The 17,324-nt window shown below is 36.5% G+C and overlaps 1 protein-coding gene across 2 annotated transcripts in view; it reads left to right on the forward strand.

Annotated features, from left to right (window-relative positions):
* The window catches only part of LOC123560873 (uncharacterized), a 73,554-nt gene extending 56,607 nt beyond the window's left edge, over positions 1-16,947 (forward strand). For both annotated transcript variants that reach the window (XM_053552539.1, XM_053552537.1), the window contains 2 exons: positions 7,445-7,582; positions 12,578-16,947. In XM_053552539.1, the coding sequence (XP_053408514.1) occupies positions 7,445-7,582; positions 12,578-12,669 (230 nt within the window). In that variant the 3' untranslated portion in view covers positions 12,670-16,947. The remainder of the gene's footprint in view (positions 1-7,444; positions 7,583-12,577) is intronic.
* Positions 16,948-17,324: the final 377 nt, after the last annotated feature.

A 17,324-nucleotide genomic window follows, 5' to 3' on the forward strand; every position in this document is an offset into this window, starting at 1 on the left:
ATAAATTTTGGTCAGAATGTTTGTTATCATGAAGTCTTAGATGATTTCAAATCTGGGTTACATGGGGTCAGAAACTAGGTCACTTGGTCAGATCATAGGAAAAGCTTGTATACTCTCTAGAGGCCATTTTTAGCTCACCTGTGACAAGTTGAGCTTTTGTGATCACCCTTCGTCCGTCGTCCGTCGTCAGTCCATGCGTCCGTCCGTCAACAATTTCTTGTCTGCATGATAGTGGTTTTATTTATGATTTTATTTTAACCAAACTTGCACACAACTTGTATCACCATAAGATCTCGGTTCCTTTCTTGAACTGGCCAGATCCCATTATGGGTTCCAGAGTTATGGCCCCTGAAAGGGCCAAAATTAGCTATTTTGACCTTGTCTGCACAATAGCAGCTTTATTTATAATTTGATTTTTACCAAACTTGCACACAACTTGTATCACCATAAGATCTCAGTTCCTTTTTTGAACTGGCCAGATTCCAATATGGGTTCCAGAGTTATGGCCCCTGAAAGGGCCAGAATTAGCTATTTTGACTTTGTCTGCACAATAGCAGCTTCATTTATGATTTGAATTTAATCAAACTTGCACAAAACTTGTGTCACCATAAGATCTCGGTTCCTTTTTTAAACCGGCCAGATCCCTTAATTGGGTTCCAGAGTTATGGCCCCTGAAAAGGCCAAAATTAGCTATTTTGACCTTGTCTGCACAATAGCAGCTTCATTTATGATTTGATTTTAACCAAACTTGCACACAACTTGTATTACCACAAGATCTTGGTTCCTTTCTTGAACTGGCCAGATTCCATCATGGGTTCCAGAGTTATGGCCCCTTAAAGGTCCAGAATTGGCTATTTTGGCTTTTGCAGCCAAATAGATACTTCATTTATGGTTTTATTTGATACAAACTTCCAAAATATCTTCAACAACAATAAATCTTGGATTCCATGACAAATCAGATCCAATCGTAGGTTCCAGAGTTATTTTATATCTGATTACCTCCCCTGATAGTAATCAAAATGGATTTATATCAGTAAGTACCTATAGGACTTATTTGAAATTTCATTATTGTCATTAGTTGGACTGGGCCAATCAGGGTAGATAACTATGAACTGATTTTATGTCAAATTACCTCCCTTTATTTCAAATTAAAATGGGTATATCTCCGTAACTAATGAAGATACTGATCTGAAATTTCATTTATGTCAACAGATTTATTTGGCAGATCCTTTTTTTGTTCACTTACAATAATTTTTTTTTTTAATTACTTCCCTTTTACGTTACTATAAATAGCTTATTTTTAGTAACTTTTTTATTATTGGCTGTAGGGAAAAACCAAGACCACTTTTCTGTGGTACAACATGGATGGTACCTCCAATTTTTAGGTGTATTTTGACATATCTGTACCTTGTAAGAATTTTTCTTTCTTTTTGGTTAAATTTCTTCCCTTTGTTGTTCCTGTCCTTTGGACTTAGATATTTTTTCTGAGGACCTTCTTGTCCTCAAGTGCAATGATAACAGGTGAGCGATATAGGGCCATCATGGCCCTCTTGTTTTTTATGCCCCCAAAGGGAGGCATATTAGTTTTCAGCTGTCCGTCCGTTAGTTCGTTAGTTTGCTTGTTCGTTCGTCACAACGTTAACTTTTTGCATGAAGGCACTTTACTCGTGAACCACTGTACCAAGTACCTTCAAACTTAACATGCTGATAGTACTTATTGAGTACACGACCCCTACTGACTTTGGGGTCACCAGGTCAAACATCAAGGTCACCAGGTCCAAGGTCAAGGTGCTGCGGGGGCATTTGTCACCATTAGTGACAGCTCTTGTTGTCCCAATCTTCCCAAAACTTTGTCAGAATGTTTGTTTTCATGAAATTTTGGACAAGTTCGAATCTTGGTCATGTGGGGTAAAAAACTAGGTCACTAGGTCAAATCAAAGAAAATGCTTGTTTATACTCAAGAGGCCATGTTTTTGGTCCAATCTTAATGAAAATTGGTCAGAATATTTGTCTCCATGAAATCCCTAAGTAAAACATTTTTTTTTAAACTGTTACGGTGTGTTACACAGGTGAGCGACCTAGGGCCATCTTGGCCCTCCTGTTTATTGTTACATTTGTTTTATCAGTTCATGCAAGTCCAAACGAAGGTGGAATGTAGACATCTTTTTGTAAGGCAAATAAATTATGGTGTTTTTACTTGCCTTCACATTCTTTTAAAATGAAAATAAAGTAGCAATTTCTAAAATTTTATTATCAAATTTACTTTTACCTTAGTGATACTCAAATCACTTTTAAACTAGAATTTGTATAATTTGATTTGATACAAGGGACGCATTGGTCGAGAGAGCTACTTAAGACGCTTTCCTACAGAGGTGAAGGCCCCTGGTTTGTATCCTAGCTACTCTCACTGCGTAGTGTCCTTGAGCAAGGCACTTTATCACGATTGCCTCAGTCGACCCAGCTGTAAATGGGTACCAGCAAATTGCTTGGGGTAAGGTATAAGTGATGTTCTTAAAGTAGGATCTCTCAAAAGCTCTGCAGAGCTTATGTTAATTGTTTCACAAAGCGACGGTCAATAAAATTTACCTTTACCTTTTATGTATTATTACATACCCGTTTTAATAATCTATGCATTCTCGTTCTTTAGCGGAAGAATATTGCGCTCCTAAAGTCGCACAATTTATTTCCGCTGCAGAACTCTTGCATAGTTCCCGATACAAAGTTAATAACTGATAATTATTGTGCTGCTTTTAAATACGAATACAATCTCATAATTCTTACACTGAAGTTAACTTGAAAGGGAGCCGGTGTCGCTAAAAAACAAGAGAGTCAAGAAGCATCCTGTGAGGCAAAATTGCACAGACTGAGAGGGATCCTGTGCATTAACGAAATCGAAAGTAGGGCAATTTTATGGAAATCTGATGAAAACAACCACATAAAGTGTATTTACAAGTAAGATGGGATCAGCGACTTCCCATCTAAGGTACTAGGTACTTGCTATATTCAAGGAAAGTTGCATTTAAGTTTCATAAACACCGCACGATGTTCATTCGAGCCAGTATCCCCGTCTACATTACATCTTCATTTGGATTTGTGTGAACTGATAAAACAAATGTAACGATAAAAAAGCAATGGTATATAGCTATGTCTTTCCGTGGTTCATATGTTTTTTATGCACAAACATGTGTTCGGGACTAAAATTTCGATTTTCCGAGCACCATGACATTGGAGTTCATTGTTTAGTACAAAAAAATGGTCCTGTGCGCGAACAGAGAGGGATCCGTTTTCTCATTTACCACAAAGATGGATACGATATGCATATACACCATGTGCACACAACTTGTATTGGCATAATATCTCGGTTCCTTTCCAAAAATGACCAGATCCCATTATGGATTCCAGAGTTATGGCCCCTTAAAGGGCCAAAATGTGCTATTTTATTTTTTGCAGTCGTATAGAGACTTCATTTATGGTTTTATTTGATACAGACTTGCAAAATATCTTTAACGGCAATAACTCTTGGATTCCATGATGAATCTGTCAGATCCATTCATTGGTTACGGAGTTACGGCCCCTGATTGACCCCTGAAAGAGCCAAAATGGTTAATTTTTACCTTGTGAACACGATAGAAGCAACATTTTATATTTGATTTTAACCAAACTTACACACAACTTAAGTCACAATAAGATCTGGGTTCCTTTCAAAAACCGACAAGATTTAATCATGTGTTCTAGAGTTCTATTTTGGCTCTTTCCAGCCATATAGAATTTTTTTCATTTGTGCTTTGTTTTCATGCAAACTTGCACAGAATGATTATCTTGATGATCTGTAGGCCTGGATCGAAACTGGGTCATGTCTGGTCAAAAACTAGTTCACCATGTCAAATGAAAGGAAAAGTTTGTCAACACCTTTGAGACCACATTTAAGACCCTATCTTCATGACACTTGGTCAGAATGTTTATCTTGATGATTTCTAGGCCACTTTGTCATATGGGGTCAAAACTATGGTTTTTACCGTACATTGATGGTTTTTGACCTTAGTTAATACTAGATAAATAGGATTTATAACCAAATACAACAGTTTTATCTTTATTGTATTTCTTAAAATAATTAAATCTTAAGAGGATATACATCATTTATAAGTACAATCTATGTTGTGAAAGAACTCTAGTTTCTTTTGTTCAAAGATGACACTGATGATTCATATTTTCAAACATTCTTATTCTGTCACCTCATGAAGTGTTGGCTTGCATTTTCAGAGACAAATATCAGTTGATAATTAATAAGCAACAAGTTTTATTAAACAACTGTCAATGAGCAAGTTTATTTTGTCAGTCATCACATTTCATTTCACAGTTGATTTACGTTAAGAGCATAGGCAATTCGTCAAATCTACATGTAATCAATGACTTTGTACCTATATCGCTGATTAAACCCATTGTTCTTCGTTGTCAGTAAGATTTAAGACGACAAATCGGCATGGAAAGTTTTATTTTTCTGGTATTTTGGGCATGCAAAAACAAAAGAAGAATGCGACGTAAAAAGTACATGCTGTGAAATTTGCTAGATTAGATTGTCTGTCACTATTTTTATCATTCCCTCATTCATCATTTAATGCCAGCCCTCAATTTAATGCCAACCTTCTCTCGTTGCTCGCAAGTTTCTGCAATGAATACACAAAAAATAACTGATTATGAATCTGTTTTTCCATCCAGTCATACCTCATGTTTTTATTTCGATGTAAATGCTTTGTTTTTTGTTTGTTTGTTTTGGGTTTAACGCTGATTTTCAACAGTATTTCAGTCATGTAACGGCGGGCAGTTAACCTAACCAGTGTTCCTGGATTCTGTACCAGTACAAACCTGTTCTCCGCAAGTAACTGCCAACTTCCCCACATGAATTATCAGAGGTGGATGACTAATGATTTCAGACACAATTTTGTTTATCAAATAGTCACTGAAAACATAAGCCCCGCCTGAGGATCGAACTTACGACCCCACGATCCGTAAACTGACGCTCTACCTACTGAGCTAAGTGGGCGGGCTCGATGTAAACGAAATATGAAACCAAAATTTGTAGTCCTGTTTGGCACAATATAACCTGTACTGTGTTAGTGTGCCATAAAACCCCCCAAAAAACAGTATTCAGTAATATAAACATAAGTGTGGATGCCTACGGTTCATTGCAAGTAATAACTCGAAATTTCGGCTTACTTGACGCTTGCCACCATGCACTTTCAAAAGCAAAACTGCAGCCTTGAATTTTTAGCTCACCTGTCACATAGTGACAAGGTGAGCTTTTGAGATCACCCTTGGTCCGTCGTCAGTCCATCCGTGCGTGCATCAACAGTTTCTTGTCTGCACAATAGAGGTTTCATTTATAATTTTAGTTTAACTAAACTTGCACACAACTTGTATCACCATAAGATCTTGAACTTTCTTGAACTGGCCAGATCCCATTATGGGTTCCAGAGTTGTGGCCCCTGAAAGAACCAAAATTAGCCATTTTGACTTTGTCTGCAAAATAGCAGCTTTATTTATGATTTGATTTTTACCAATCTTGCAAACAACTTGTATCACTATAAGATCTTGGTTCCTTTTTATGAACTGGCCAGATTCCATCATGGGTTCCAGAGTTATGGCCCCTAAAAGGGTCAAAATTAGCTATTTTGACCTTGTCAGCACAATAGCAGCTTCATTTATGATTTTCTTTTAACCAACCTTGCACAAAACTTGTATCACCATAAGATCTCAGTTCCTTTTTTGAACTGGCCAGATCCCATCATGGGTTCTAGAGTTATGGCCCCTGAAAGAGCCCAAATTAGCCAATTGACCTTGTCTGCACAATAGCAGCTTCCTTTATGATTTGATTTTTACCAAACTTGCAAACAACTTGTATCACCATAAGATCTTGATTCCTTTCTTGAACTGGCCAGATTCCTTTATGGGTTCCAGAGTTATGGCCCCTGTAAGGGCCAAAATTAGCTATTTTGACCTTGTCTGCACAATAGCAGCTTCATTTATGATTTTATTTTAACCAAACTTGCACACAACTTATATCACCATAAGATCTTGCTTCCTTTCTTGAACTGGCCAGATCCCATTATGGGTTCTAGAGTTATGGCCCCTGAAAGGGCCAAAATTAGCTATTTTGACCTTGTCTGCACAATAGCAGCTTCCTTTATGATTTGATTTTAACCAAACTTGCACACAACTTGTATCACCACAAGATCTTGGTTCTTTTCTTGAACTGGCCAGTTCCTTCATGGGGTCAAGAGTTATGGCCCCTTAAAAGTCCAAAATTTGCTTTTTTGGCTTTTGCAGCCATATAGAGACTTCATTTATGGTTTGATTTGATACAAACTTCCAACATATCTTCAACAACAATAAATCTTGGATTCCATGACGAATCTGTCACATCCAGAGCTATTTTATATCTGATTACCTCCCCTGATTGTAATCAAAATGGATTTTTATCAGTACTTATAGGACTTATTTGAAATTTCATTATTGTATTTAGTTGGACTGAGACAATCGGGGTAGATAACTATGGACTGATTTTATGTCACATTACTTCCCTTTATTATGCCCCGCTTCGAAGGAGGGGTATATTGTTTTGCAGATGTCGGTCGGTCGGTTGGAATGTAGACCAATCCGTTTCCGGATGGTAACTCAAGAACGCTTGGGCCTAGGATCATAAAAGTTGATAGGGAGGTTGGTCATCACCAGCAGATGACCCCTATTGATTTTGAGGTCTGTATGTCAAATGTCAAGGTCACAGTGACCCTGAACAGTAAAACGGTTTCTGGATGATAACTCAAGAACGCTTATGCCTAGGGTCACGAAAGATGATAGGGAGGTTGGTCATGACCAGCAGATGACCCCTATTGATTTTGAGATCAGTATTCCAAAGGTCAAGGTCACAGTGACCAGGAACAGTAAAATGGTTTCCAGGCAATACCTCAAGAACGCTTGGGCCTAGTGTCAGGAAAATTGATAGTTAGGTTGGCCATGACCAGCAAATGACCCCTATTGATTTTGAGGTCATTAGGTCAAAGGTCAAGGTCACATTGGCCAGGAACAGTTAAACGGTTTTTGATCTTCATGAAACTTTGTAAGAATGTTTATCTTGATGATTCCTTGGCCAAGTTTTTATACATAATTTATTTTAGGTCGTTTATGAAGGAAGTTCTACAACTTATATTAAAGTTCTACAACTAATATTAATCACTCTTGACACGTCAAGTTTAAAACTGGGTCATATGGGGTCAAAACTAGGTCACCACTCAAATCAAAGGAAAAGCTTGTAAACACTGTAGAGGCCACATTTATTACCCTGTCTTCATGAAACGTGGTCAGAGTGTTTATATTGAAGGTTTCCTAGGCCAAGTTTAACAGGTAAGCGATATAGGGTCATCATGACCCTCTTGTTTACCTTTTGCAGACACCAGTGTGCATGCTGATCACAATGGTACAGATGAGGGACTTGCTGTGTGGATAATTGTAGTAATATCAGTGGGAGCTGTGATTGTATTAGCTGGAGTAGGAGGGGTAGTCTACTGTATTAGACGAAGTATGCATGGTAAGTAGTAGGAGGTATAAGTTTTTTAGCTTGACTATACAAAGTATAAGGAGAGCTATCCTACCCGCCCAGGCATCAGCGTCGGCGTCTTTCCGCGTCCCCACCTTGGTTAAAGTTTTGGTGCACTTTCTCTTTTTATGCCCCCAAAGGGAGGCATATAGTTTTTGAACCGTCTGTCGGTCTGTCAGTCTGTCAGTCTGTCGGTCTGTCCGCATTTTTCGTGTCCGGTCCATATCTTTGTCATCGATGGATGGATTTTCAAATAACTTGGCATGAATGTGTACCACAGTAAGACGACATGTCGTGCGCAAGACCCAGGTCCGTAGCTCAAAGGTCAAGGTCACACTTAGACATCAAAGGATAGTGCATTGATTGGCGTGTCCGGTCCATATCTTTGTCATCGATGGATGGATTTTCAAATAACTTGGCATGAATGTGTACCACAGTAAGACGACGTGTCGCGCGCAAGATCCAGGTCCGTAGCTCAAAGGTCAAGGTCACACTTAGACATTAAGGGATAGTGCATTGATGGGCGTGTCCGGTCCATATCTTTGTCATCCGTGGGTGGATTTTCAAATAACTTGGCATGAATGTGTACCACAGTAAGACGACATGTCGCGCGCAAGACCCAGGTCCGTACCTCAAAGGTCAAGGTCACACTTAGACATTAAGGGATAGTGCATTGATGGGCGTGTCCGGTCCATATCTTTGTCATCGATGGATGGATTTTCAAATAACTTGGCATGAATGTGTACCACAGTAAGACGACGTGTCGCGCGCAAGACCCAGGTCCGTAGCTCAAAGGTCAAGGTCACACTTAGAAGTTAAAGGTCATTTTTCATGATAGTGCATTGATGGGCGTGTCCGGTCCATATCTTTATCATTCATGCATGGATTTTAAAATAACTACGCATGAATGTGTGACACAGTAAGACGACGTGGTGCGCGCAAGACCCAGCTCCGTAGGTCAAAGGTCCTAAACTCTAACATCGGCCATAACTATTCATTTAAAGTACCATCGGGGGCATGTGTCATCCTATGGAGACAGCTCTTGTTTCAACTTATCTCTGTAATTACTTGATGGATTTGATTCAAACTTGAAATACTTATTCCTCATCATCATCCACATCATCTGACATAAGGGTCATAACTCTGGCACCAATATTTCATGAATTATCCCCCCTTATCACATAGATTTTCGGGTTAAAGTTTTGATGCACTTTCACTCTGTCTCTGTTATTACTGATTTGATTCAAACTTAAAATATTGTTCAACATCATCACCCACATCATATGACACAAGGTGCATAACTCTGGCACCATTTTTTCATGAATTATTCCCCCCTTTTACTTAGAATTTTAGGTTAAAGTTTTGGTGCACTTTCACTCTACCTCTGTTATTACTGAATGGATTTGATTCAAACTTAAAATAGTTGTTCATCATTATCACCCACATCCTATGACACAAGATGCATAACTCTGGCATAATTTTTCATGAATTATTCCCCTTTTTACTTAGAATTTCAGGTTAAAGTTTTATGCACTTTCACTCTATCTCTGTTATTACTGAATGGATCTGATTTAAACTTAAACAATTGTTTAACATCATTACCCTTATCATATGACACAAGGTGTATAACTCTGGGACCAATTTTTCATGAATTATTTCCCCTTTTTACTTAGAATTTTAGGTTAAAGTTTTGAGGCACTTTCACTCTGTCTCTGTTATTACTGAATGGATTTGATTCAAACTTAAAATAGTTGTTCAACATCATCACCCACACCATATGACACAAGGTGCATAACTCTGGCACCAATATGTAATGAATTATGCCCCTTTTTGCTTAGGATATACTTATATAGTGTTTTGATACATTTTTTCTTTACCTCTCTTATTACTTTAAGTTGATATTTTTGACATAGACTCAGGCTATTGTGCAATATCTTCATCCACAATTGGAGTCATTAAACACTCCACTGACAGCTCTAGTTTCCTCAGATGTGCCCAGTTTCACTATCCAGCATCGAAATAGTCAAGCGCACTGTCTCCTGTGACAGCTGTTGTTGTTGTAAGCATCCTCTAGTTTGGATTTTAACACCTCCTTGCACCATCCATTCCCTCTCTTTCCATCCGAACAAAGAAATTTTTTACGCTTTTTTATTGTTTTCTTCATGATATGCTACTTTTATCTTATTTTTTGATGACATTGTGTAGTTTCCATACCTTTTCTATACCTTTTACCCCACCCCTTTCCAGCCAGAAGTTATATAAAAGTTTACTTAATATCACAATTTTATTAAGAAACATAAAATGATTTTGACCCAATCTTAATGAAACTTAGTCCAATTATTCCCCGCAATAAAATCTTGGAAGGATGTGAAACTAGGTCATTTGTGATGAAAAGCTGTCACTATATCTAATCACATCACAGAAAAACCGTACTAACACTTCAGAGGCCATGTTTTCAATCTGATCTTCATGAAACTTTGTCAAAATATTTCTCTTAATGAAAACCAGGCCAAGTGTGTAACTGGGTTATCTGAGGTCAAAATGTGGGTTGCTTTTTTATGCCCTCACTTTGGGGGGGGAGGGCATATAGATTTGCCCTTGTCCGTCCGTCCGTCCATCCATCCGTTCGTCCTTCCTTCCGAGAATGTTGTGTCGCGCCTAGCTCCAAAAGTATTTGACGTAGAGTCACAAAATTTTACAGGAATATTGGTCAGCATGTGTAGTTGTGCACCTGGGGTTTCGCATCCGGATTCATCCAGTCATGTAGGAGTTATTGCCCCTGACTTAGTAAAAAATTGGTCATTTTAATGTTGTGTCGCGCATAGCTCCAAAAGTATTTGACCTAGAGTCACCAAAGTTTACAGGAATGTTGGTCAGCATGTGCAGTTGTGCACCTGGGGTTTCACATCCGGATTCATTCAGTCTTGTAGGAGTTATAGCCCCTGACTTAGTTAAAAATTGGTCATTTTAATGTTGTGTCGTGCGTAGCTCCAAAAGTATTTGACCTAGAGTCACCAAAGTTTACAGGAATGTTGGTCAGCATGTGCAGTTGTGCACCTGGGGTTTTGCGTCCGGATTCATTCAGTATTGTAGGAGTAATGGCCCCTGACCTGGGAAAAAATTGTCATTTTAATGTCATGTAGTGGGGGCATCTGTGTCCCATGGACACATTTCTAGTTTGAAATAAACCTTATAAGATAATATTATAAAGAGGAAAAAAAATTACCCAATCTTTATGACACTTTGTCAGAATGATTGTCTTTCTAAAAGCTAGGTCAGGTTTGAAGAATTAAATCAGATGAGTGATATAGTGTCTTCATGCCCCCTTGTCTAGCTATTATGATGGTGCTGTGTCAATCTTCCAGCGTTAACATTTTACATTAAATAACATTTTCTCACTAACCAGGTGATTAATATTCAGCAGAAGCATCTTTGCATGGACTTTACCCAGTTATGTTCAAATAGTGTCTCTAGGCCTATATAGCATTCAACAGAGGTAAAATATGGAAAATCTTTAAACAATTTCTCATAAACCACTTGATGGATCATCACCAAACTTTGTGGTCCATGTTCCTCTTGTTCAGAAATTTCTAATTGACCCTTTACGTGGCCACCAAAGCCAAACATAGAAAGCCTTTAAATGCTTATTTTGTCATTTGGCTGTTACTGCCATATTCTTGTAGATAAGTTTGAAACTTAGGGATCCTATAATTTGTGGGGAAAAACAGGACACAGGTTTTTTATGGGCATTGTTAATAGCTGATGCCTACTCATGTATGTCCAAATTCTCTTATTTTGTATCACTGTCTGTTCAAGCTAAGCCGCAGTATTTTTCTACCGTGGTCTATCAATAGTCAACTTTTCAATAACAGTCCTCGGTGGCCTGTTCGACTTTTCGTATACTTGATCATACTTTCTTTTTGCTGTGATTTGCGATTTAAGACTCTTTAATGCCTTTGATAAACCACCTTCTATTGCAGTATCAGTGTATTTCTACTCCATGGGTACAGCCATTATTTGTTATGCAGTAACTAAACTGCATATGCTTGTTGGTCATCATATAAATCGGTAAATCAAATTGGTCATGTACATTAATTAGACAGGTATAAAAAATTCTCAGATTGACTCTCAACCATCTTAAAAATGGCGATTGAACAAACGTTAATTTATTTCCCTTGGAAAATAGAAAAGGAATTTTAGGAAGTTTAGCTTTGGAATTAAGAAGAAAACATGCTATTTGCCATTGAGATTTGGGCCGAACTTTGGCCGCAAATTGGCATGAAAAAAAAAATAAAGAAAAACATTGTGTAATCCCTTTTCTCTCAAGTTTATTTAAGTGGTACTGCTTGCCACCAGAGGTAAATGTCAAAAAAATATTTAAATGCTTTCTTCTTATGAACAAGTTGATGGATCTTCCCCAAACTTGTTCTGTAAGCATCCTTGTATAGTCTTATCTCAGGATGGTTCAAATGGTTCAGCTTGGTCCCTTTTAGATGCTGCCAGAGTTAAAGATAGGAAAAAACCTTTGAATGACTTCTTCTCATGAACCATTTTAAATACGGTATAGATTTTCACCAAACTTGTTCTGTAGTATCCTTTTATGGTCTTCTCTCAAATTTATTCAGGTAGGTCAGCTTTGCCCCATTTGAAGGACTACCAGTGGTAGAAATAATCACACCTGTGAATGATTTTCCTCACAAATCTATTAATGGATCTTCTCTAAAATTGATCAGTAGCATCCTTTTATTGTCCTCTCTCAGATGTGTTGAAATTCTTCAGCTTGGATCCTTTTAAGGGCCACCAGGTCAAAAGATTAAAGAAATCTTGTAAATAATTTAATGAATTGCTTAATGGATGTTCATCAAACTTTGTGAGAAGCAAGGTCTAAAGATCATGGTTCTCCTCAGGTCAGTGACTTAGGCCCATTTGGGTCTCTTGAAGTTTTTGTTTGACCTGAAACTGTTTTACATTTTGCTATTTTTGCAGGTACAGCTCGGACACAAGAGGAAGATATGCCTTTGAAAGTCCAGTCAAAAGGTCATGAAGGGAAGGAGCCTGCGGCAACTGCATTAGTTTAAAGATGATGTCTAATAATTGTTAGAAATAGGTTTTTGCTATACAATACTAGTACATGTGCCATGAGATTGTACTAATGTATATAATATGGGAGGTGTGTATAACTGTCCTTTCCTATCTTTATCTGTTCTGTCAAATCTGAAATTTCATTCTAGACAAAATTGATCCAGAAAATTATTGATGCTAATCCATGATATGAAAGGTACTTTGAAGGATTCATTATGCTAAAGGTTGTAGATGTTCATCAAATTTGGTATGTACCGTCCTTGCATGGAATTTTCTTAGATGTTTCAATACCATTTGCCTCAGTAGTGCACATGGACCACCATCCATATATGGAATATTGAAAGCCTTTTGAACAATTTTTTTACCATGAAGTGCTTCTGATGATATCTACACCTCAAATAAACTGTAGTTTTCTTGTTTGGACCTTGTTCAAATTAGATCAAAGGTTTTTCTCCACTACAGAAAGGTGTTGTCAGTGCAAAAGACAGGAATTGTCAGTGCAAAGGACAGAAATTGTCAGTGCAAAGGACAGAAATTGTCAGTGCAAAAGACAGAAATTGCCTTTAAATAGTTTGTTCTCATCAAACATGATATTGTCTTAGCTTGTTCTGTAGCTTCATTTGTTGTTCATTCTGATGGTTCATTTATAGTAAGTGGTTGCCAGGTCTCCATTAGCAGAGCTCTTCTCTTGAATCCTTTACTAAATCTTTTTTAGTTCAGGGATTTTGGACCAACTTTGCCTTGGTATATATTTAAAAATACACTGTAAAGCTGCTTATTGACCTTGAGAACTTTGGGAAGGAAAAGGTGAAATATATGTATAGCAGTGTGTGTTTCTTCATTGTTCACTGTACTAGTTACTCTGCTATCTGTGACATCAGTGTGTGTAAGCATAAATTTTTATAATTATAAATAAGATACATTTTGATTGTATTGGTGACTTTGTGTTTAGTTTATGATTTAGTAGACTCAGGATATTTGTGCAGACCTTAGATATTAACATTCAGATAAAATTAATTTACATTTCATAAATTACTGGACTACGTTTTATGTTTGTATGGGTTTGCCGGAGAACTGGTGTATACAAATCATTGCAACAGTGTACTACTGGTTAAGACGTAAAAAAGTACTTTCCACAATTACACTAACCCATTATTATAAGACAACAAGGCAACAAATGATAGAATTAGTGAAAGGGATGTTCAGATATTTTGTAGGAGAGTTTTTTTTACACTGAACGTGAATCACAATTCAGATATATTTTGTTATAATAATTATTTTCTGTATTAGATCAAGAACTTCAAAGTATTATAAGCCAATCAAACTCCTTTCTATTGTTTACTAAATGTATCTGTTACTGTTATTATAGAATTGTGCAAAAAATCAAACTGTTAATGAACAAATTTAGTTATTTCTGAACATATTTAGTTTAATTTTTATTTTTTTACATTTTATATGCAAGTATAAACTGTCCTCATTGTTGTTAATTAAGTGATGTGTGTTGTGTCTGTACTTACATGGTTATATTCTGTTACCTGTGTTTTATTTAATTACATTTTATCTGGCTGTGAATACTTCATCTGTGAGTTTTAAACAATTAAACACTTAATATTATTACATTAGTCCTTATATTCAACACATGTTTACTGGGCAAATTTGTCAAAATTCAAAATAAAACAATGAAAATTAATTTCTGATGCCATCTTAACATAGAACACGTATTGAATGGCTTGCCAGTCAATATTCAGAACTATTTGAACCTTGGACAATAATTTTGACTATTGACGTGGTATGAAACTATAGTATGTGTTACTTAAAACTTTCGTTGCAGCAAAACCCCGAAGATTGTCTATGCAAGTTATCTCAATGAGAGGTGATGTATTTTATACAGCCCTGTTAATAAAAAACTTGAAATATGTGTCTTTTATTCACAGTAGCATTTTAATTTTACATCCCCTTTTCAACCTGAATTTAGTATAGAAAAAGAAAAGTTCATCATGTTTTAAAGGTACAAAGATTTCATCCTGTGATATATTCACTTTTTGCAGACTATGTTCATTTTCTGTGTTTGAAAGTAACTATTAGCATGGTGTGTTATGTGAATGAATTGGCATTCAAATGTTTCCATTTTATATTGTTGTATTTGTTCTGACAGCTGATCTATATGATCTGACAGGATATACAAAGGCTGTTCAGTCAAAACTGGGAAAAGTGCTCTTATATCATCAAAAAAATGATGAAACTGTTCTACAATGTAGATAAAGGAATTTTAAGTTGATATGTCAAATCTTTTTATTATTTTTTTGGACACATTAATTGTTTTGCTGCAAAAGGTTTAAGGGACAATGCCGTGAAGAAAGCAACATTATATCAGTTGTATAGGAGGTTCAGAAATATAGTATCCTGATGATTCATGATTCAGTCATAAGAAGACAGTAACATTCAATCATGTTTTGAAAATTAAAGAGCTCCTTGGTATGGATCAGATAATTACAGAACATTTTGGATGTATTCGTAAGAAGTGTAAAAATGCAATTTATGTTGAGAAACATTAACCTCTGTTAAGTCACAAGTTGTATTGATTAATTTCATTTCATATGACAGGGTCATAATGTAGTGCATTGCCTTAGAATAAGTAAATGTACATGTTCTGATATCTGTAATTTTTTAAGTATTTGCATTTAGTATGTTCTTTAATATTTATGATGTTTGTAAAATTTGACCAGAAATATATATACAGGTATTAGAGCACTTTTCCATGTAATCTCTGAACATCCTCTTATACTATACTTGTACGTGTGACATTTTTCACCAGTCATGTAGTATTTGATTCACCTTGTCTGTTACAAGGTTTCCTTCTTGTTTATTTTTTAGATACTTGATGAAACTACTTGTATCATTAACCCTTCCAAAGGACTTGTCAGGTAGGAAGTAGTAGGAATATGGTCAGTTTTCACACTGTATTGATTGGTTTTGAATTTATTTTTCAAGGTCCATATTTTTCCATTTTGTTGATATCAGCCATTTACAACAGACATAAGAGGAAAGTTTCCACAACAAAAATGTTCCAGTTATGTAAGTAGTGAGTGAAGGTAAAGTGAATCTTCCTGACAAACAGCTTCTGTCTCAAGTTCTGTTTAGCATTGTTTATTCCTTTTATATTCCCTATTTACTTCCATACCTTTTACATAGTTTGGAAAATGTTTATTCTTTGCAGAAAATAAGAAATGTACTACTGTGAAATATTTCATACACTTGAGTGTTTTTACATTATTGACAGCTACAGTATCATATCCTGATCACACTGGGTTACACCACAAAAAATCCATATTTACTTCCATACAATATACTTAGAAGTTTTCATATTTGTGACAAGACTTGCTGAGAAAAAATATGTAATTGTGTTTGTTTAATTATGGTCAGTCTTATTGAATCGCATCTTTGCATCATTTTCGTTTAATGAATGTTTCCACCGAAAAGTTTGTATAAAAATTCTCTATGTCATACCATGTAATCATCTAAGTAACTATTCTTGTAGTAAAAATTTTGGGAAGAAATCAGATTTTATGCTCATGACATTAAATGATCTCTCAGGTTATCATTTTCTTTGAAATTCATGTGGAATAAATTTAGACTACTTTCATAAAAATTGAAATGACTAATAAATGTTGATGATGTGTGAAAATTGCCACCTAAGCTTTGAGAGAAGTTGGATAATAATCTTTGGTGGCAGTTCAATGTTTTGATAAACAGTCTTCCTCAGAAATGAGATTTGAGATTATTTGCTAACACGACTGAGGGACGTAGTAGACTTAATCTAAATAAATAGTCTTTCTTAGGAGTAGTTATATGTGGTTCTGGAGTAACTTGCGGTACTGTTTGACTCTATATAACCTGTACTGTGTAGGTTCACCAAAGTTGTAGTTTTGTAATCCTTCTATCTGTACCTGTATGCTGTTTTAGTTGATCTGTCTGGGTACCTGTATGCCGTTTTAGTTGATCTGTTAGGGTACCTGTATACCGTTTTAGTTGATCTGTTAGGGTACCTGTATGCTGTTTTAGTTGATCTGTCTGGGTACCTGTATAATGTTTTAGTTGATCTGTCTGGGTACCTGTATACTGTTTTAGTTTATCTGTCTGGGTACCTGTATGCTGTTTTAGTTGATCTGTTAGGGTACCTGTATACTGTTTTAGTTTATCTGTCTGGGTACCTGTATGCTGTTTTAGTTGATCTGTTAGGGTACCTGTATACCGTTTTAGTTGATCTGTTAGGGTACCTGTATACCGTTTTAGTTGATCTGTTAGGGTACCTGTATACCGTTTTAGTTGATCTGTCTGGGTACCTGTATGCTGTTTTAGTTGATCTGTCTGGGTACCTGTATACTGTTTTAGTTTATCTGTCTGGGTACCTGTATGCTGTTTTAGTTGATCTGTTAGGGTACCTGTATGCTGTTTTAGTTGATCTGTTAGGGTACCTGTATGCCGTTTTAGTTGATCTGTTAGGGTACCTGTATACCGTTTTAGTTGATCTGTTAGGGTACCTGTATGCTGTTTTAGTTGATCTGTTAGGGTACCTGTATGCCGTTTTAGTTGATCTGTTAGGGTACCTGTATGCTGTTTTAGTTGATCTGTTAGGGTACCTGTATGCTGT

Source organism: Mercenaria mercenaria, chromosome 10, assembly GCF_021730395.1.
Source record: "Mercenaria mercenaria strain notata chromosome 10, MADL_Memer_1, whole genome shotgun sequence".
Taxonomy (NCBI): domain Eukaryota; kingdom Metazoa; phylum Mollusca; class Bivalvia; order Venerida; family Veneridae; genus Mercenaria; species Mercenaria mercenaria.